Source organism: Haliotis rufescens, unplaced genomic scaffold, assembly GCF_023055435.1.
Source record: "Haliotis rufescens isolate VD_foot unplaced genomic scaffold, xgHalRufe1.0.p SCAF_19, whole genome shotgun sequence".
In the NCBI taxonomy this organism is placed as follows: Eukaryota; Metazoa; Mollusca; class Gastropoda; order Lepetellida; family Haliotidae; genus Haliotis; species Haliotis rufescens.
The window spans coordinates 2,386,578-2,410,976 of NW_025963879.1; the positions used below are offsets into that span (position 1 = coordinate 2,386,578).

The 24,399-nt window shown below is 39.5% G+C and overlaps 1 protein-coding gene across 6 annotated transcripts in view; it reads right to left on the minus strand.

Annotated features, from left to right (window-relative positions):
* LOC124113041 overlaps positions 1 to 24,399 on the minus strand; it is a 122,270-nt gene that overhangs the window by 31,226 nt on the left and 66,645 nt on the right. For 5 of the 6 annotated variants that reach the window (XM_048398797.1, XM_048398796.1, XM_048398794.1 and 2 more), the window contains one exon: positions 7,957 to 10,148. In XM_048398797.1, coding sequence (XP_048254754.1) covers positions 7,957 to 10,111 — 2,155 coding nt within the window. In that variant the 5' untranslated portion in view covers positions 10,112 to 10,148. Of the gene's footprint in view, positions 1 to 2,981; positions 3,643 to 7,956; positions 10,149 to 24,399 lie in introns of those variants that run through there. The other variant, XM_046473291.2, reaches the window with a different exon arrangement.

Below are 24,399 nucleotides of genomic sequence, written 5' to 3' on the forward strand. Positions count from 1 at the left end.
TAAGAATGTGTTTTGTAACTGTTCCTGTTCAGAGCTGTTATTTGCAACAGTACCTGTCTGAGAGGTGCCTGGATGCAGGTTGTTTTCTCTCTTCAACATCTGGGGGATTGATGAGTAAAATCATGGAAATACCAGTTGATCATCACCCCTGCTAACCGACCAATTATTTCATGATTGCCTCCATAATGACGTCCATAAGTCCAGTGCAATGAGCGGTTGACATCAGGTAAAACATTACTTTATAAGAATACCAGTCATACCATGCATAATGTTTCAGCCTAATGGCAGAGGAAAGGTCCAAAAAGAACAGTGAACAAGGAGCCAATTTCACTATGAACAAGGCAAGTAGAATAAAAAAAACAACTGATGAATTAATACTGGTAGTTTATCCATGTGAGTCTCAAGTATGTTGGGTGACATGAATATTACCCCGGTAATTAGAGGGGTTGAACTGTCCAACATGAACAGTGAAACAACAGTGTCTCACGAACAGAAAGCTCTTCCGATGGAAGTTCCTCATTGCACAAATGTACTGTTCTCCATTTCCTGTTCTCATTGGCCCTACAACACTTAATTCAGTAGGGGTGCAAAGGTAAGCCATTGGTTCTAAAAAGTTAGTTCAGTAGTGTTCATGGGTGAGCCATAGGTGCTGCACCTGCTAGTTCACAGGGGTTCAAAGGAAAGACATTGTTCCTACACCATCTAATTCAGTTGGGGTTCCAACATCATGCATTGGTCCTAAACCATGATTCAGCAGTGTGTCAAACACGACCAAAGATATACCATTGGTCCTACACCATGATTCAGCAGTGTGTCTAACACGACCAAAGATATACCATTGGTCCTATACCATGATTCAGCAGTGTGTCAAACACGACCAAAGATATACCATTGGTCCTATATCATGATTCAGCAGTGTGTCAAACATGACCAAAGATATACCATTGGTCCTACACCATGATTCAGCAGTGTGTCGAACACGACTAAAGATATACCATTGGTCCTACACCATGATTCAGCAGTGTGTCAAACACGACCAAAGATATACCATTGGTCCTATATCATGATTCAGCAGTGTGTCAAACACAACCAAAGATATACCATTGGTCCTATAATCATGATTCAGCAGTGTGTCAAACACGACCAAAGATATACCATTGGTCCTATATCATGATTCAGCAGTGTGTCAAACACAACCAAAGATATACCATTGGTCCTATATCATGATTCAGCAGTGTGTCAAACACGACCAAAGATATACCATTGGTCCTAAATCATGATTCAGCAGTGTGTCAAACACGACCAAAGATATACCATTGGTCCTAAATCATGATTCAGCAGTGTGTCAAACACGACCAAAGATATACCATTGGTCCTACACCATGATTCAGCAGTGTGTCGAACACGACTAAAGATATACCATTGGTCCTAAATCATGATTCAGCAGTGTGTCAAACACGACCAAAGATATACCATTGGTCCTATATCATGATTCAGCAGTGTGTCAAACACGACTAAAGATATACCCTTGGTCCTATATCATGATTCAGCAGTGTGTCAAACACGACTAAAGATATACCATTGGTCCTATACCATGATTCAGCAGTGTTTCAAACACGACCAAAGATATACCATTGGTCCTATATCATGATTCAGCAGTGTGTCAAACACGACTAAAGATATACCATTGGTCCTATACCATGATTCAGCAGTGTTTCAAACACGACCAAAGATATACCCTTGGTCCTATATCATGATTCAGCAGTGTGTCAAACACGACCAAAGATATACCATTGGTCCTAAATCATGATTCAGCAGTGTGTCAAACACGACCAAAGATATACCATTGGTCCTATATCATGATTCAGCAGTGTGTCAAACACGACTAAAGATATACCCTTGGTCCTATATCATGATTCAGCAGTGTTTCAAACACGACCAAAGATATACCATTGGTCCTATATCATGATTCAGCAGTGTGTCAAACACGACTAAAGATATACCATTGGTCCTATACCATGATTCAGCAGTGTTTCAAACACGACCAAAGATATACCATTGGTCCTATATCATGATTCAGCAGTGTGTCAAACACGACTAAAGATATACCATTGGTCCTATACCATGATTCAGCAGTGTTTCAAACACGACCAAAGATATACCATTGGTCCTATATCATGATTCAGCAGTGTGTCAAACACGACTAAAGATATACCCTTGGTCCTATATCATGATTCAGCAGTGTGTCAAACACGACTTAAGATATACCATTGGTCCTACACCATGATTCAGCAGTGTTTCAAACACGACCAAAGATATACCATTGGTCCTAAATCATGATTCAGCAGTGTTTCAAACATGACCAAAGATATACCATTGGTCCTATACCATGATTCAGCAGTGTTTCAAACACGACCAAAGATATACCCTTGGTCCTATATCATGATTCAGCAGTATGTCAAACACGACTAAAGATATACCATTGGTCCTATATCATGATTCAGCAGTGTTTCAAACATGACCAAAGATATACCATTGGTCCTATACCATGATTCAGAAGTGTTTCAAACACGACCAAAGATATACCATTGGTCCTAAATCATGATTCAGCAGTGTGTCAAACACGACCAAAGATATACCATTGGTCCTATATCATGATTCAGCAGTGTGTCAAACACGACTAAAGATATACCATTGGTCCTATACCATGATTCAGCAGTGTGTCAAACATGACCAAAGACATACCATTGGTCCTATACCATGATTCAGCAGTGTGTCAAACACAACTAAGGATATACCATTGGTCCTATATCATGATTCAGCAGTGTGTCAAACACGACCAAAGATATACCATTGGTCCTATACCATGATTCAGCAGTGTGTCAAACACGACCAAAGATATACCATTGGTCCTACACCATGATTCAGCAGTGTGTCGAACAAGACCAAAGATATACCATTGGTCCTACTCCAGCTCAGCTAGTTCAGGAGTGGTTCAAAGACAAACCACATGTTAAAGACCAGATAGTTTATTGGGGGACCAAATGCAGGCCATCTGTCAAGACCACATAGTTTGCTAATTAATCTCCAGAGAAAACAAACTAGATGACATTGTGAACATTGCCTTTGACACAAAATGCCACACACAATACAGAACATAAGTCATGAGTCTCTGGCCTAGTGGCATCTGGGCTTTTAGTCTCCTTTTGTTCAGGGCAGTAGAGGCCCATTGGGACAATATGAAGTGACAAACATTTCTGAAAGAACAGTTGTTCTGCTGACTAAGCAATGCTGAGGAACAGTGTGTATGGAATCAGCTTTCATATATATTTCCATGAATGTGAGTGAGGGATGTAAACCAATATTTTGTAACATATCTCTGCATATCTCTGATTGAGAAGAGGACTGTTACTTAGATATTAGCAATACTGCAGCAATGTCACATTAGGGAACACCAAGAATAGGGTTGCTGGCATTGTTAGAAATCAAACCCTGTTGGGTCTTTAGTGTGAAGTCTGAATGCACTAATCACTGGGGGAGGAACACAAAAACTGAAGTTGGTCTACCAATACGAAACTCAATTATCTGCACAAATGTCGTAATTCTTCATGAATCAGCCAGGAAGGACAACACCATTGGATCCTGCAAAAACATAACCCAAACTGATATGATTTCTGTCAATTCAAGGAGAATAGAGAAATACATTAATCAAAATGACCACTTCAACAAAAAGTACAAGTTTTCAAAAATATTTACTCAAATAAGATCTCACCACCATTCATCCCAATCAATCTACATGAAAAGAATTCGGCAAAAAGATCCTTTTGGTCAACACGTTTCCAGCCTAAACAATCTGAATGGTGACCTAAAAAAGCTGGGATGGTGAACAGATATTGACCGGAGCTCTCAGTTTCCAATATAATTACGCCATGTCCAGATTGTAGTTTTAAGTAATACTGTAATTACACAACTGCAGGCAAGCCTAGGCCACCTTGTCAAATATGTCTGCATCAATATGGCATATGCTCCTAGCAATTACAAACGACCCACTTTTTTCGGGGCGCAAATTTGCATGGAGATTGCAATTCCTTCACAGAGTAGCGTGGTGGCACTCACTCGATACTAATTATTTTGCGTTTCGCATAGAACACTTGTTATCAGTCATCAGTGCAATACCGGCGTGATCCCATCATTTGAGGAGTAATTCAGATTTGCATTTGCATAATTAAATCTGCTCAAATAAAATGCAGCCTGTAATACACATTTTCTTCCAAATCTTGTTTGAATTGCCTCAGTAATTATGATTGATTGTGGCATTTTCTCATCTTCTGCCCGCCAGAAATATGGTAACATTTCATCTATATGCACAAAGCAAATAATGCTTACATCAAAACCATGCTTAATTTCGCACACTATTTCCATACTGGACTGTTTGCGGCAGAAATAGGTTCCATTCAACAATATTGGAAGTCCCTCATAATTTCCACAAATTGTATTAGATCTACTTGTGGCCATATGACGATGACATTTGCATATTATATCCTTTTTGTACTGGCTATTATTAAGCCAGACAAGACTACCCCCCTCTCACACGCCTGCCTGGGTTTCCGAGCACGATAGCAGAGAAAGGCGACATCTCGCAATGAGGAAATCGTCTAAATTCAACGTTAGCTAAGACTGACATAAAGCACTCTTAATAATTTCAGATTTTTTGGTTGGGATTATTCAATTTGGAGGCATTGCAGGATTCTAGATTACAGTGGATATATCATTAAATCTTGCACATTCTTTTGTGTCCGATGGACTTGACAGGTCGGCCATTTTGAAATAGATTAGGATTTCCAGACAACCAATTACCATGTTGATGCAGTTTTTCTGAATCTAAACAATGAAGTATTTTATATTTTCTTTTCACACCATGGGTCCTTTTTGGTGAAATATAACCATCACTATTAAATTATTTTATTTGATGAAAGTATGAATTCTTGCAGACATGTTGGATGGCAAGCAGGATCATTACTTATCTAATTAAAGGGCTGAAAAACAACTATCTTCAGCAAATGAATTAGTAAGATCTGTCTTACATGTTATACAAAACTACACTTTCATTGGCACCCAAATAAACTCACATTTTCCTTAAAGTGAATTTTTTGTTTATTGTTCAAACTTGCACCAATAAATCTGCCACACTGCATTAGTGTGCAAGATGAACAAAGTGATTTCCAGTACAAATTCTTATAATTTTTCTAAAATCTTCAACATATACTTAACAAACCATCTTGTACAATTTGTATAACAATTTGATCAAATAATTAAAAGCCTTCTACAAACACCATAAAGATAGAAGAGAAGTTGAAATTCATATATAAGACAATTTCACTTGCATTACAAATTAATTTCCCTGACTCATAAGAGGGTTGATTGGTAAGTTCTAGGCCTCACATAGAAGGCATTGCGTAATTGTGAAATCAATTGTTGTGGACAGTACAAGATGTCAAAGAAATATATCAACAAAACTTCAGTCAGTTGAGCTAATAGTCTTGCTGTGACAAGTCAGTAAAAGAAGCAGAGATCTTTGATCTATGGGAAATGGACACACTTGGGGAATGTGGAGTGATCATGTACTTGCAGATTGTTGTTTGGACTTTGGAAATTGTGATCCCAGATTTCATCCATAGTCAAGAAGCTTTCTGAAACAGCTTCAAACAGAGCTAGATTATCATGAGACATGTTGTGGTGCCTGATCAGATGTCAGAGGTTTTGGAACTCAACGAGCTTGCCAAAGTTTCTGTGATAATGGGATCTACTCACTCTCTCCAGGGAAATGTCTACTGAACTAGCAGTATGACACTCAGTCATTCTCTGGTCGGTCATCACCACATAGTGGATTCTCTGGATCATTTCTTGTGTGGCTGACATCACAGGCCTTCCAGGATTGGGATCTTCTTCAAGACTGTCCTTAACATGTTTAAACTCTGGTGCCAAACTCTTTACAGTGGCATAGGAAGGGGCGTCATTCCCTTGTGCTGTACTCATATCTTCATGGATGGCTTTTAGTCTTAAGCCCTTTTTTCTGCAAGTACTTGATCACTGCACATTCCTAAAGTTGCCCATTTTCCAAAGGTCACAGACCCAAGCTTATCTTACTAACTTGTCACAGTGAAACTTGTTACAAATGACTCAAGTTTTTGTGGTTACATCTCTATGACATTATATCCAGAACAAAAGATTGCACTGCGCAAATCTTTTGTAATCATCCCTTGTAGATTTACAACCAAATGAGGTCTGTACTTGAACAACTTCCTCTCAGTGACTACAAATTTTGTAATTGTTGTACATTAGGTACAATGCAGTGTTGGTAGAGACAGTAAATAGGTTTGTATTAGACAGAAAAACAGCAACATTATGTTTCCTACAATGGGCCAATTTGGAAAGAGGATTCTGTGGAAAGAATTGGCTTTAATAATCATGATCAAATCTTAAATGAGAAAAAATGTTGTTTTTATAGCTCATACGCAGATCCGTGACACGGGCTTGTGTGTGGTGGTGGTGGTGTGCAACCGCCCGCCACACCCAACCCCGGAATAAACATCTAGTCTCAAATCAGATGAAGCATCCATGTGCCCATACGCAGACATCTGTTAAGAGAAAAGCATGATAGTCTTTCTCCATGGAACATTCCTAACTAGGAAAGATACTGCCTCTGTAAAGGGGTTAATGACTTCATCTTGCAAAGGGTTAATTATTTTATGTTGCATGCACATGAACAATACAAAGTCAGGTTTCCAAAAACACTTGTTAAATGTTTGCACAAAAATTGCCCTCAATTGGAAATCCTGTAATGGCTTGTATGTTTTACTTGACCAATGATGATTTGATGCCATTAACAAGATGGGAGGGTCACTAGCTGCTCCCCAAATCAGAACTGTAGGCGTCAGCTCATTGAACACGACAAACTACGAACCTAATTACAGAAAAACCTCAAACAAGTTGCAATAAAGCAACAGATGAGAAAGTGATTTGATGATCGAAGTTGGCTAAAAGTAGGCACTGCAACTACGCTGATACAAATCTTTATTAGCAAGCTAGTGTAATGTCCCTATCGCCCTTAGCTCTTCAATATTGTTTTACGATTAGCTCACCGAATTGATTGAGGTACAGTGATTCCATAGTTAAATTAGCCAAGATTCCAGTACAAACAAAAGTGTCGTGATGTGTCATATTTCAACCAATGTCCTCTGAATAACGACAAGAGATATCAAAAGATGATATGGAGGCAGCTGTTTCAGCTGAAAAACCTTCCTCTTTATGATATCCTCATTCTGCCTCTAAATAACATTTCTTAACACTTCTCACTTTTTGTTCATTTCCATTCAATACAATCTTTGACAAGCCACTGCTGTTTCTTTGTATGTAAAGTACCTAATGCAGCACATTAACAGGGCTGTACAATAAAAGCTGACAGCTGGAAAACAAGCATTAAAACGAAAAACATTCTAGTGACTGAAAAGCTGAAATATGATTCTGAGGATCAGCCTTACTTTTCGACCTGTTATTTGGTTCTTCTATCCATTCTATACAACAAATATCTTTTTGCTTAATCATGAAACTAGCAGTCAAGCCTCGTGACATTATTCACAGGTCCTGTGATTTCTCTTGAGCTCCAAGAACTACAATTCCAACAACTATGATAATGTGATGATATATGGTCTCTTTTACCACCATAATCTCATTAACAACAAAGAGTGTATGCATGTGATCTATATGTTTGTTCATGTCACATCAAAACATCAGTGATTCATCCTAGTTCCCTGTAATAAGTGTAATTTAATTCATTGATCTTGAGACCTTACTCCCATAGTTCCACTGAAATGCTGAATCATCAATAACCTGATATATCTCTGATTATTCTACATGAAGCCACAGATTACATAACACATATCACAGTATACATACCCAGCCTCCTAGCCACGTCATCTATGGTCTTGATGGCTGCAGGTATTCGTGAAGAAGAAGGTGCCACCACCTCAATCTCGCCAACTTGGAAACCATGGTCAGTGAGGTCAAGGTCAATTGTGCAGTCGGCTAATCTATAGCTCTTACGGGTGGTTAATATTGTGGCAAATTCTGACATCACTGCTGATTTGATGATGTCCTTTACTTTAGAACATTTGTTTGCAATTTTGAGTTTAGATTTCAGATATGAAACGATTTCCTTCTCATTTGTGACTTCCTTGTACTGTGAGACCCGGTCCTTAATGGACATGCCTTCTGATGCAACTTTCAGCTCCCATTTATTCTCCCTCTTCCGCAGCCAACAATCAGACAGGGTCAGACAATAATCACAGTTGTCAAAATAAATGTCTGAAAAAGACCTCTCTTTCATTAACTTCCCACCAAGTTTCTTTATTTTGTTTTCAGTCTCTGCTGTAATGTTAAACTTCCGTTCCACTTCAATAGGCGGTGAGATTGACTCCTCCCTTGAGGGACTCTGAGATGTTTCAGTTTGTTTTTGTGCAGTTATTGTGGAAACACCTCCCACTACAGTTGCTGAACTTGTCACTGATGTGGTGCTCATTGAGATGCTTTGTTCCGCATCACTAAAAGATTTCATCTGTGTCTTCAGCTCTTGTGCATGACCCATGCTTGACTGATCAAGTGACAAGGCATTGGTCTCGGTTTGACGGTTATCCACAACCTTTGTCACGGATGGTGAATCTGTGACATCAGCCTCTGCAGTGACTTGCTGAAGTGAGAGATTGTCAGTTCTGATTTGCTGAACCTTGGAGGACACTTCAGAATAAACAGCATCAGAAATATGTTTTCTTTCAGTGGGACCTGTCACTGTTTGTGACACTTCCGAGTACTTGACTTCAGTTGACTGCCCACTATCTGCAGGATTCATTACCTTTTGGGACATTTCAGAAGAGTTGCTATTTGCAGCTGTTGTTCTTTCCTTAGGAGATGCATCAGAACGTTTGGTTTTAGGGGCTTCTCTATGTGCTGATGCTTTACCACCTTGAGACATTTCAGAGAATTTAGTGTCAATCTTTTCAGTGGAACTTGTTCTTTGAGAAATTTCAGAATATTTGGCATCAGACGCGAGACCAGGAATAATAGGAAAGACCTCCTCATTAACCTCCTGACTTTCAAACTTCATTCTATCATGTTCTCCCAGCATCTTCATCATATCATCCATAGACAGACTGTCAATGATGGCATACTCCTCCCTTTCTTTTCTCAAACGTTCCTGTTCCCACAAGTCTGTCTCCTGCATTGCAATGATCTGGGAGATTCTGTACCCCTGGGCAGGAGTCAGAGGGGCTTCACCAGTGCTGCTGGCAACTCTATCTCTAGTCTCTGTCTGGCCTCCATCATGTCCCTGCATGTTGTTGTTTTCAGCATCTTCCATACTTCCTTCTGAAGACCTCTTCTGTTGAATTTCTTCCACAGCATAGCTCCTGATAGCAAGACCAGGGGTGTAGGTAATCCTCTCATACAATGTGGCATCATCCTTCTTCTTCTCTTCCAGCTCTGCACTGGACAAATGAACCAAATCCTCCCCCTCTGAAGCTGCCTGGTCACCATTCTGGGATGCTGGGTTGGAAGAATTATCCTGGTCCAGGAGATAAGCAAAATAGGACTTCTTAGGTTCCGGAGCAATAGACTCTTGTTCCTTGCGTATCTCGGTTGTCTCCACTCTGTCGATGAAGTTCACATCCTCATTCTCAATGAAGACATACTCATCAGCAGGATCACTGCCATCATCTGACAATCCAACCGCACCATCAGTCTTACCAGAACCAGTAGTGAACTCAGTGGAGGAGACAAAGGACCTCCTCCCTGGGGAAGATGTTGGAGACACACAACCTGAACTGCCGATCTCAAAGTCCATTGTCGATACTTTCTGACCTGTTTTGACCTCGTCAGTGATCTCGGTTGTCTTGGTGATCTGCCAGGAAGTGGATGAGACCCGCTTTTTAGTTGAGGTTGTCTTCTCGGATGTGTTTCCTGTCAAGATGATGGTTGTTTTGTTCTTGTTAATCTTTACCTTCTCTGGACTTGCCAAGTAGGTTTCTGTGCGGTCCACAAATGGGTTATTGTCAGCCATCTTCCCTTTATAGATCCAGTTGTTTATTGGTAATTTTCTGCGGAAAAACGAAGCATCTGGTTATTTCACAAATCATACATTAATGAAGCAATTAATCAATGTTGAATAATAATATTTTCAAAATGTTGAAAGCTTGAATGAATATTGTGAGTGAGTGAGTATGGTTTTACGCTGATTTTAGCGATATTCCTGCAATAACATGGTGGGGTGGACCATCGTGAAGACATAACATTATTCGAGTAAGTTCATGATTAAGACTTATAGTAAAATGAATGAAAATCATTTGAATAGTATTTCATTCTTTTAGCATAGCAACACAAAAGGGTCAATAATTTTTTTTCTGATATATGGACTTTCAGTGTTGAAATTGTAAGAACAATGTTGCAATTGTAAGGGAAACATGCTTGTATTTGTGAGGAGTGTTGTAGTTGTGAGAACAGTGATGCAGTATGAGGGAATAGTGTGTTGCAGTTGTAAAGAGAAAAGAGTTACAGTTGTGAGGGGAACAGTGTGTTGCAGTTAAAAGCGGAAAAGTGTTACAGCTGTGAGGGGAATATTTTGTTGCAGCTGTGAGGAGTACAGTGGTAGAGTTGTAAGGGGAATAGTGTGTTGCAGCTGTGATGGGAAAAGTGTTACAGTTGTGAGGGGAATACTTTGTTGCAGCTGTGAGGGGAACAGTGTTTCAGTTGTGAGGAGAACAGTGTGTTGCAGTTGTAAGGGGAATAGTGTGAGCAGCTGTGAGGAGAACAGTGTTGCTGTTGTCAGGGGAATAGTGTGTTGCAGCTGTAAGGAGAACAGTGTTACAGTTGTAAGGGGAATAGTGTATTGCAGTTGTGAGGAGAATAGCGTTGCTGTTGTGAGGGGACTAGTTTGGTGCAGCTGTGAGGAGAACAATGTTGCTGTTGTAGGGGGAATAGTTTGTTGCAGCTGTGAGGAGAACAGTGTTACAGCTGTGAGGAGTACAGTGTTACAGTTGTAAGGGGAATAGTGTGTTACAGCTGTGAGGGGAATAGTGTGAGAAGCTGTGAGGGGAATAGTGTTGCAGTTGTGAACAGTATTACAGTTGCGATTGGAATAGTGTGTTGCAGCTGTGAGGGGAAGTGTTACAGTTGTGAGGGGAATAGTGTGCTGAAGCTGTGAGGGGAATAGTATTACAGTTGTGAGGTGAATCGTGTGTTGAAGCTGTTCACAGAAAATTGTTTAAGAATTTTACACACTTGTGACAGCTATACAACCTCAAGAAAAATATTCTTTTATATTCACCTTGTCAAACATGAAATAATTAATATTTGTTGCCCCAAATAGCTTTGTTGTTATAGGAGTGTACTGGCTGTTAAGTGGAAGTGATGAACTGATATTTTCCAAAGGATTAGTTTGACTTTTTTCTCATCCGTTGTTATTAGTGACACGAGAACAGAAAGACATGCAAGGCACAGTTGGTAAGGTAGGCAGGTTTCGAAGACTTCTGTGTCATGTAATTAAATGCACTGACTGACTCAGTGAAGAAGAAATCTGTTTACTGTTTCCCACGTTTTCAAAAGTTTCGTAGAGTGGATCTATGATCCAAGTGGATTCATAATGAGGTGGATCCATGTAATCAACAAAGGGTAGTGTAATGAGTCAAGACACCGTGGAGTTGGTTGGTGTTTGGATCTAATTAACATTAAGGGAATACTGTTTAGTGACACAGTTGACAGTATTCCAGCTATATCTGACAGTCTGGAAATGATCCACAGGGCAAACACTGGAGTAACTGATCAAGAAGCCGCTGTGACAATGAGACAACTTTAATCATTTGCAGGACACACTGACAGTGGCTACATGGTCAGTTTCACATTGTACTTGGTTTGTTGTTTAACGCCGAACTCAGCAATATTCCAGCTATATGACGGCGGTCTGTGAATAATCAAGTCTGGACCAGACAATCCAGTGATTGATATCATGAGCATCCATCCACGCAATTGGCATCGATGACAGTGCATCAACCAAGTCAGCAAGACTGACATTGTAAACTGATGTTAGAGAATATTGGTACTTTATACATTGTGTATGGTGTTCACAGAGGTCTACAGATTGTGTATGGAGTTCACAGATCATAGTCTACAGATTGTGTATGGTGTTCACAGATCATGGTCTACAGATTGTGTATGGTGTTCACAGATCATGGTCTACAGATTGTGTATGGTGTTCACAGATCCTGGTCTACAGATTGTGTACGGTGTTCACAGATCATGGTCTACAGATAGTGTATGGTGTTCACAGATCATGGTCTACAGATTGTGTATGGTGTTCACAGATCATGGTCTACAGATTGTGTATTGTGATCACAGATCATGGTCTACAGTTTGTGTGTGGTGATCACAGATCATGGTCTACAGATTGTGTACGGTGATCACAGGCCAGGGTCTACAGATTGTGTGTGGTGATCACAGATCATGGTTTATAGATTTTGTAAGGTATTGTTAGACCATAGTTTATAGGTCATGTAGGGTGACCACAGATCATCGTCTACAGTTTGTGTATTGTGATCACAGATCATGGTCTACAGATTGTGTGTGGTGATCACAGATCATGGTCTACAGATTGTGTGTGGTGATCACAGACCATGGTCTACAGTTTGTGTATGGTGATCACAGACCATGGTCTACAGATTGTGTATGGTGATCTCAGATCATGGTCTACAGGTCGTGTACGGTGATCACAGACCATGGTCTACAGATTGTGTATAGTGATCACAGGCCATGGTCTATAGATTGTGTATGGTGATCAAAGATCATGGTCTATAGATTGTGTGTGGTGATCACAGATCATGGTCTACAGTTTGTGTGTGGTGATCACAGATCATGGTCTACAAATTGTGTATTGTGATCACAGATCATGGTCTACAGTTTGTGAATGGTGATCACACATCATGGTCTACAGATTGTGTATTGTGATCACAGGTCATGGTCTACAGAGTATGTATGGTGATCACAGGCCATGGTCTACAGGTTATGTATGGTGATCACAGATCATGGTCTAAAGATTGTGTGTGGTGATCACAGATCATGGTCTACAGATTGTGTATGGTGATCACAGATCATGGTCTAAAGATTGTGTGTGGTGATCACAGGCCATGGTCTACAGATTGTGTATAGTGATCTCAGATCATGGTCTACAGATTGTGTATGGTGATCACAGATCATGGTCTACAGATTGTGTATAGTGATCTCAGATCATGGTCTACAGATTGTGTATTGTGATCACAGATCATGGTCTACAGTTTGTGTGTGGTGATCACAGATCATGGTCTACAGATTGTGTATAGTGGTCACAGATCATGGTCTACAGATTGTGTATGGTGATCACAGATCATGGTCTACAGATTGTGTATAGTGATCACAGGCCATGGTCTACAGATTGTGTATGGTGATCACAGATCATGGTCTACAGATTGTGTATGGTGATCACAGATCATGGTCTACAGATTGTGTATAGTGATCACAGGCCATGGTCTAAAGATTGTGTATGGTGATCAAAGATCATGGTCTACAGATTGTGTATGGTGATCACAGATCATGGTCTACAGTTTGTGTATGGTGATCACAGATCATGGTCTACAGATTGTGTATGGTGATCACAGATCATGGTCTACACAGTGTGTATGGTGATCACAGGCCATGGTCTACAGAGTATGTATGGTGATCACAGGCCATGGTCTACAGATTATGTATGGTGATCACAGGCCATGGTCTACAGATTGTGTGTGGTGATCACAGGCCATGTTCTATATATTGTGTGGTGATCACAGATCATGGTCTACAGATTGTGTGTGGTGATCACAGACCATGGTCTACAGTTTGTGTATGGTGATCACAGATCATGGTCTACAGATTGTTTTTAGTGATCACAGATCATGGTCTACAGTTTGTGTGTGGTGATCACAGATCATGGTCTACAGATTATGTATGGTGATCACAGGCCATGGTCTACAGATTGTGTACGGTGATCACAGATCATGGTCTACAGATTGTGTATGGTGAACACAGATCATGGTCTACAGATTGTTTTTAGTGATCACAGATCATGGTCTACAGTTTGTGTGTGGTGATCACAGATCATTGTCTACAGATTGTGTATAGTGATCTCAGATCATGGTCTACAGATTGTGTATGGTGATCACAGATCATGGTCTACAGATTGTTTATAGTGATCACAGATCATGGTCTAAAGATTGTGTTTGGTGATCACAGATCATGGTCTAAAGATTGTGTATGGTGATCACAGATCATGGTTCATAGACACCCAATCAGCCAGGCAACAGGCTGAACACCTGATCCCCATAGTAGTCATCTTGTACTGTGGACTTTTTCCAGAATCAGGAATCCCCAGATATCCTGTTTGCTTACAGAACCATACAGACCATATATCTAACAGATCATAATCAAATTCTTGCAGTACTGAAGCCAGAGGAGACCCTGTGTTTTAACCCCCATTACCTGATCCTAGTGTGAGACAGTGGGGTGTTCCATGGTGGGTAGACAGCAAGAACATGATGGAACAGTAGAGATAAGAACAACCATAAATAATCTTAATCAATGGAATAGACTGGGAAAAGATGTAGCTTTTCAAAGCAACCACCATACAATTAGAGAAGATCGTGGTATTAGTTTCAAACTCCATGACACTCATGAAACTGGGTTAAAAACTGTTGACTACCACAGGTACGAAGGGAGGTGATATGTGTAATTACACACAGAAACGCCAGAAAGGTGTGTGGCGATTATTCCAGTTTATGAAGCGTAATAGGCCACATCTTTGATGGGAACAAAAGACACTGTATACCTTTCCCTGCAAGGGTAGGGTTGGTAATAACATTAATGAATGCTGACTCTGATGGGACATTAACAATAGTTGCATGACTGACTTTAAAACAGTTGTTTATAAGATCTTATACATACATGTATGAGTCATGAAATTAGTGAGCGTAGAAACGAAAAATTGGAATATAAATGAGCTGGCAAACAATTGTGTTGTAAATGGGCATCCTTTCATTTATGTATGTAGTGTCTATTAATTTAAAGATGGAAAAGCTGAAAAGAGCAGGATCATAAAGGCAACTAAATAAAAGAAATTTCCTACTGGGTAAAAGGGTTCATGAGAGGCCAGACCATGTTGAAAACTAAATCCCTATGTTGCTTTTAATTCATGGGTAGGCCACACTGGCTCAGTCACAGCAGGATATTAAAATATCTGCTGATCCATATATATGCTAATTGATCTTTTTCTTTACAAATGTCACCTAGTAAATTCTTTCACGCTGGTGTGAGAAAACGAAATTATAAAGCGCCTTAGTGTCCATCTAGCCCACTGATGAATCCTTCGTCTTGAAAAAGTCTTCATTAACTTGTCTTGCAAACGCATGAAACAACTATTGAGGCATTAAACCTCTATTCAAGATCCAGCCAGCGGGCTCCCTTGCATTGTAAATTCAATATCAACCTAAATCTCTCACAAACAAAAGCTTGGACCGAGAGGTGACATTCCACTGACGTTGGTGATCAACTAGGCGCGATGAGGTGAGATTCCTTAATTGTCAAAGTTAAGAAAGAAAAGCTGTGTACCCATCAGCCCCAGTTCGTGTCTTTGTTACCCACCTGAAAGGATCCTGTCTCGGGGTACAATTAGGAAACAATCCCCTCTTTGTTTGTGATGGAATGCACTCAGACCCAGATTTTAATTGGCAAAATTTAACAATTATGTATATGTTCCGATTTTATCTGGCATACTTTCGGCAAGTAAAAATGATAAGGTAGTCATCAAAAGACCACATTGAAAAGAGACGCAAATGCAATTATGAGTGGAGGGTGAAAAGCCCAATTTGACAATTACCTGAAGGGCTTCCAGCGCTTAATAGCAACTGACTCTGCCTCACTGTTGCCTGCATAATTCCTTTGATTGGCTGAGCTACCCCTATACCCAGACTATTAGGGCTTGATATGGAGTAACTGATTTATCCACATGTGGATGTCCCTCATAACAGGGCAATACTGTGGGCCAGCGTCATGCATCATGTGCTCCATCATACTTCATACATACCACTTCTACTACACAGTCAGAATTAGAATCGGCTTTAATGAGGAATGTAATAAGGTATTCCTCACAGGGAAGATTCAGAAGTGAGGAACGGTGGTGGTGTATTTTTAGAAGTGTGTAGGGTTATGTTGGGTAACAGGTTTTAGGGGGGATTCTTCCTGTTGAGTCATTAGATAGCTGCTGCCAGTGTAACAAATGATAATGAACAGAAGTAGTAGAGGTGGGTCTGGCAAGTGATCAGTGTCACGGGGCAACAGCTTCTGGGATGCAGCGATTGAGTGAGTGAGTGAGTGAGTGAGTGAGTGAGTGAACGAGGAGTGAGTGAGTTTGTGAGAGTGTGAGTGTGTGAGTGAGGAGAAAGTGAGTTTGTGAGTGTGTGAGTGAGGAGTGAGTGAGTTTGTGAGTGAGGAGAGAGTGAGTTTGTGAGTGTGTGAGTGAGGAGTTTGTGAGTGTGTGAGTGAGGAGTTTGTGAGTGTGTGAGTGAGGAGAGAGTGAGTTTGTGAGAGTGAGTGAGGAGTGAGTTTGTGAGTGAGGAGAGAGTGAGTTTGTGAGTGTGTGAGTGAGTTTGTGAGTGTGTGAGTGAGGAGTGAGTGAGTTTGTGAGTTTGTAAGTGTGTGAGTGAGGAGAAAGTGAGTTTGTGAGTGTGTGAGGAGTGAGTTCGTGAGTTTGTGAGTGTGTGAGTGAGGAGAGAGTGAGTGAGTGTGTGAGTGAGGAGTGAGTGAAAAGTGAGTGAAGAGTGAGCGAGTGAGGAGCGAGTGAAGAGTGAGTGAGCGAGTGAGTTTGTGATTTTTTGTGTGAGGAGTGGGTGAGTGAGTGAGTGAGTGAGTGAGTGAGTGAGTGAGTGAGTGAGTGAGTGAGTGAGCACAGGTTATCATTAACCATTGTTAAGTAGCTATTTTGATCATCTGATCCTCATTTCAGTAGTGTGTGAAATAAAAGCACTGTCAATGGCAGTGCAATGAGGCAAGTTGGATGTCAAGTTTAAAGTTTTATTTGGCAGGGTGTTACAGTCCCCACAAACTTGGAAAGAAGAGGCTTGTAAGAGCGTGCATGAAGTTATGCTGTATTCGGAGATAAGTCATCATGAACCGAACATATCAATACCGGAGATGATATCGTGTCATCCATATTGATATCAGATGGGTATATCGTGGGTCAGTCATCCATATTGATATCAGATGGGTATATCGTGGGTCAGTCATCCATATTGATATCAGATGGGTATATCGTGGGTCAGTCATCCATATTGATATCAGATGGGTATATCATGGGTCAGTCATCCATACTGATGTCATATGGGTATATCGTGGGACAGTCATCCATATTGATATCAGATGGGTATATCGTGGGTCAGACATTGATATCAAATGTGATGCCAAGCACCTTGGACCTACCATATCAATAATAGACGGCGATTTAGACCTATCACATCAATATTAGATTATGACTTGGACCTACCGTATCAATATTAGATGGCGACTTGGACCTACCATATCAATATTAGATGGCGACTTGGACCTATCATATTCATATTAGATGGGGACTTGGACCTACCGTATCAATATTAGATGGTGACTTGGACCTACCGTATCAATTATAGATGGCGACTTGGACCTATCATATCCATATTAGATGGTGACTTGGACCTACCGTATCAATATTAGATGGTGACTTGGACCTACCATATCAATATAAGATGGTGACTTGGACCTATCATATCAATATTAAATGGTGACTTGGACCTACCGTATCAATATTAGATGGTGACTTGGACCTATCATATCAATATTAGATGGTGACTTGGACCTACCGTATCAATATTAGATGGTGACTTGGACCTATCATATCAATATTAGATGGTGACTTGGAACTACCATATCAATATTAGATGGTGACTTGGACCTTCCATATCAATATTAGATGGTGACTTGGACCTACCGTATCAATATTAGATGGTGACTTGGACCTACCGTATCAATATTAGATGGTGACTTGTAACTACCATATCAATATTAGATGGTGACTTTGACCTTCCATATCAATATTAGATGGTGACTTGGACCTAGCGTATCAATATTAGATGGTGACTTGGACCTATCATATCAATATAAGATGGTGACTCAGGCCTATCATATCAATATTAGATGGTGACATGGACCTACCCTATCAATATTAGATGGCGACTTGGACCTATCATATCCATATTAGATGGTGACTTGGACCTACCGTATCAAATTTGGGTGGTGACTTGGACCTATCATATCAATATTAGATGGTGACTTGGACCTATCATATCAATATTAGATGGTGACTTGGACCTACCATATCAATATAAGATGGTGACTTGGACCTATCATATCAATATTAGATGGTGACTTGGACCTCCCATATCAATATTAGATGGTGACTCTCGGACCTACCATATCAATATTAGATGGTGACTCGGACCTATCATATCAATATTAGATGGTGACTTGGACCTATCATATCAATATTAGATGGTGACTTGGACCTATCATATCAATATTAGATGGTGACTTGGAACTACCATATCAATATTACATGGTGACTTTGACCTTCCATATCAATATTAGATGGTGACTTGGACCTACCGTATCAATATTAGATGGTGACTTGGACCTATCATATCAATATTAGATGGTGACTTGGAACTACCATATCAATATTACATGGTGACTTTGACCTTCCATATCAATATTAGATGGTGACTTGGACCTATCATATCAATATTAGATGGTGACTCAGACCTATCATATCAATATAAGATGGTGACTCGGACCTATCATATCAATATTAGATGGTGACTCGGACCTATCATATCAATATTAGATGGTGACATTGACCTACCGTATCAATATTAGATGGCGACTTGGACCTATCATATCCATATTAGATTGTGACTTGGACCTACCGTATCAAATTTGGTTGGTGACTTGGACCTACCATATCAATATTAGATGGTGACTCGGACCTATCATATCAATATTAGATGGTGACTTGGACCTATCATATCAATATAAGATGGTGACTTGGAACTATCATATCAATATTAGATGGTGACTTGGACCTATCATATCAATATTAGATGGTGACTTGGACCTCCCATATCAATATTAGATGGTGACTCTCGGACCTACCATATCAATATTAGATGGTGACTCGGACCTATCATATCAATATTAGATGGTGACTTGGACCTCCCATATCAATATTAGATGGTGACTCTCGGACCTACCATATCAATATTAGATGGTGACTCGGACCTATCATATCAATATTAGATGGTGACTCGGACCTATCATATCAATATTAGATGGTGACTTGGAACTACCATATCAATATTAGACGGCGACTTGGACCTGCCATATCAATATTAGATGGTGACTTGGAACTACCATATCAATATTAGATTATGTCTTGGACCTACCATATCAATATTAGATGGTGACTTGGACCTATCATATCAATATTAGACGGCGACTTGGACCTACCATATCAATATTAGATGGTGACTTGGAACTACCATATCAATATTAGATTGTGACTTGGACCTATCATATCAATATTAGATGGTGACTTGGAACTACCATATCAATATTAGATTGTGACTTGGAACTATCATATCAATATTAGACGGCGACTTGGACCTACCATATCAATATTAGATGCCGACTTGGAACTATCATATCAATATATTATGGCCACTGGGACCTACCATATCAATATTAGATGGTGACTCAGACCTATCATATCAATATTAGATGGTGACTCGGACCTCCCATATCAATATTAGATGGTGACTCGGACCTACCATATCAATATTAGGTGGTGAATTGGACCTACCATATCAATATTAGATGGTGACTTGGACCTACCATATCAATATTAGATGGTGACTTGGACCTATCATATCAATATTAGATTATGTCTTGGACCTACCATATCAATATTAGATGGCCACTGGGACCTACCATATCAATATTAGATGGTGACTCAGACCTATCATATCAATAGTAGATGGTGACTCGGACCTCCCATATCAATATTAGATGGTGACTCGGACCTACCATATCAATATTAGATGGTGACTTGGACCTACCATATCAATATTAGATGGTGACTTGGACCTACCATATCAATATTAGATGATGATATGTTTAGTCAATGGGTTTTACCAGGTACACAGGTCATTAGGACAGTGCTGAGGTGATGTTTTTGATGATGATGATGATGATGATGATGATGATGATGATGATGATGAAGGAAAATAAGCGATACATGGTTATGCCCCTGAATGCATATTGCAAATATTACTAGCTTGTGTATTGAGAATAAAACCTGTGATGAGTTTGCACACTTTCTGATGAGCCATATCGGTAGGGCAATTGTTGTCACCATCGAGTGTCAAAACACCAGAGTTTGCTCCACAAGACACTTGAGGAGGCTGAGACAAGAAACAAAGGGGTGGGAAACTAACAAGGGAAGCAGTACTTTCACAAGGCAGTGCTGGCCAGAGACTTCTTTCCCAGATAATTGGGCAAGAGGCTATATTGTGTCTTGATGTATGACTGCTATTGCCAGTGGGTGTGAAACCTGGCAGTGAATGAATTGATTGCTTGTGAGAGAGGTGGTTCAGTGAGAGAATGGAATGCCAAATCCTTTAATAACAAGTTACATATCTTTCACATGTCTCTTCATATCAGGCAATAACAAGACCTGGGAAAGGACTGGGTAAAAAACATCAGAGGAAAAATGTTAATTTTGCTGTTGTTACACGAGTTACAAGACCTGAAAATACCCATCCATCTGGAGAGCTAATTGGAGCTAATTTGCAACAGGTAACAACGTAATGACTTTGTAACCGGGTCATCACAATAGAATGTGCATGGAAACAGCTTACCACATTCTTATCAGAAGCTGTCATCATGTACACTTTACCATTTAGTGGAGAAGAATATTACGCAAATGTAATCAAATCAAATTGGCTTTCGTTGAGCTAACATAAATAACTGTGTCTAATTATTATTTATGTCCTTCAAAGGTGCAAATGGTCAATATGAATAATTGTTGCTTAAATGGTCATATTGTGTGTCAGTAACAATACAAGTACTGCAGGGTAAGCTGTTAGAACCCACCCACCCCCACACACACCTTCTTTCCATGCCCCCCTTTTCACATTTACTCCAATTCCACATTCTGAACTGGTTCAAATCCAAGACTGCAACCTTAACCACCAATGCAGTCTGTCTCACAGTCCTTGAACCATTTTATTTATAGCCCTAAATGACGCAAGTCTACATTTTCGACAGGTTTAGAATCTACCATCTCATTGGGGCTCCTTTTCAATTTAAATGGAGTTGATCATTCTAACAAAATTACATATTTTCCGAGACAAAGCGTTAGTCTACACCTAGTCCGAAGCCTGAGTCTCTTGTAACACTTATCAAAGGAAGTAAATAATAGGAAAAAGAGGAGAAAGGACAGGTTGGGTCCAGAAGACCTTGTTTCTGGCACTGACTTCAATCCACAACGGAATTGTCCTGACAAGATAATAAACTGATGTAATTCACTAAACAGGAAATAAAGACAACAATGGCTATTTGCTCTGTAATTGTTATATATGTTATGTTATATCCACGACTGATACCCGATTGACAAGGTCTTACTTCCTTGACCATAACCATGAAAGAGTGCTTTATTTCTCCTATAAACCATCTCATAGCAAGAAATAACAGAAAAAAATAAGAAAACATCAAGATATCTTATAGTGAAACAATAGAGTGTGTCATGGCATAAAAGGAATGTGATCAAAGTGTGCAAGAGAAAGAAACATGTGCAGCATAGACAAAACCAAGTCATGACATCCAAAATTGAACGATCTTTCACCACCTGCCCAGGTGGCTCAGTGGGAAAACAGAAGGTTACAAAACTTAACATGATATGTGAGGTTGCAGGTTCGATTCCCCTCATCCATGATGAAAAGTTTCCCTTCTTGTCTTTGATTTTAGAACATTGGACATTTGAAACACTAAATCCAAATCCAGGTCCTACTTGGAAAAAGTAAAACCTCCCGAGAGATTATTACGAGATACAAAGATATCAACAATACAACAGGCAAAAGTGGCAGTAGGTTTTTGAAGATTTATAGTGAGTATGCTTTTACACAGCTGATAGAATTATTTCAGATGTACAAAGGGGGGACAGGAAGAAAAGGCTCCACTCATAGTACCATACCATGTGGGAGTCAAACCCCTGGCCTGAACTTGATGAGCAAACATGTTAACCACTAGGCTTCCCCAGCACTCAGTAAAGATTTACACCAATGTTACTTAACACCATAAAATTTGTACATGGCAGTTACATATATATATATCATATGTTTCCTGTAACACAACTTAATAATGACATCTTGTTGCACGAGATGACAGCTGTGGACATTTGACAACCATTCACAATCTAAAATCATATGGTGTATTGTACATATACACATCTCAAGTAATTGTAAGACTTATTTTCTCTCTCAATACAAATCTGGGAATGAACAGATGAATACCAAATCTCCTTGTGCATATATGAACATTAAGAACATTCCCTTTCCTAATTCCACCACCACCTTTGAATGCTTACATTACATTGGGTGACAACAAGATGCCTCACTGTGGGCCAAGGTGTGCAATAGTGAAAGAAAAAGATCAAATGGAGACACTTTTTCACTTGTTAATTCGCAGGTGTGAATCGGTAAACAATGTTATGAATAACTCATCAGAGGCTGGGATAAAGGGACAGTAGCGGGAATGATATATCGTGACTTCCCAGTAAACATAACAAAGACTTCCTCTGTACCATTGAGTTTCCATAGGATCAAATTTTGCACCCTGATGATTTCAAATACACCTCATTTTCACCTGAGCTCGTGGAATAAAGGGGCTGAGCAGGGTATGGCAAGGGGTTACCTGTGCCATCAATTCCATTACATGCTGAAACTCACATTGAGTAAAAGTTGAGGCTAATATTTAACATGGTTGATGTATGTAAGCTGATGCTAGCCCTCATCACTTCCTGCTGAGGACAACAATCTGTATCCTCTATTATCACATGGGCCTGATGAATACCACTTAACAAAAGGCCACAACTCAACAGGGTCATAAGGTGCACTTGTATATCTTGATGATTTGGCTTCTTGATAGCGATATTGAGGCAATAGACTCCCAGCTGAGTGTATGGTGAAAACACCAAATCATCTTTAACCTAGAACTGTTACCTTCATACAACCCTATGTCATTATTTCAGCCAATAATCTACCATTGACTCCATCTTCCCCTAAAATGATTGTTTTATGGTTCCATTGAAATAGTTTCACTCCACTTCCCCTTTTAGGATAAGTGTTTAAAACTTTACAAACCAGTAATGACAATATTATTAAATAATCTCATGTTTGAAATAAGTTACATTCAAAGTATAAGTACATGTTTCACCTGTCATTCTCACAGGTGAGTCGAAAGTAAATCAACCAAGAAATACTTTTAGCTTTTATGTGCAAACATTTAAGTTAAATGTACTGCTTATGCAATGTGACAATACTATATTCCAGACAACCAATTCAGACAGCAGCAATTTAGATATTTAGACAGAGGAAGTGTAACATACTTTGTGGATGTTAGGGACCTCAATTCAAATGTCAACGCTTCATTAAGCAAATCACTTTGTAATTCAGCTGATAAAATGATACTTAATTCAGTGAGGAAACAGCTAAATGACAGCTGTTAAACTATTATGAAATTAACAGTTTTTATATATATTTTTATCCATGTGAAATATAGCTATGTATATAACTTTTGACAAGACAAATTCATGACGGACACTTGGAGCTGCTCACTGTAATTGCCTTAAGCTAAATAACTTTCATTCTTTTTGTAAATTAATTCTACCAAATTAAGTGAAATGAGCAGGGCATTGGAAGAGGATACAATCTAAAATCTAAAACCTAAATTAATGTCTGTGTGACTGTTAAATGCAGGGACCCTGGCTTATATTGGAAATTAATGTCTTTAACACGAGTAGCATAGATTTCATAACCATCCTATCACTTTTATGAAACTTTTGTTATTTTCTAATAAACTCCGGTTTTCCAATCATCATCTCAATCCATAGGATACTTATTAATCAAGAAGCAAATTTTATGTATCTATGTC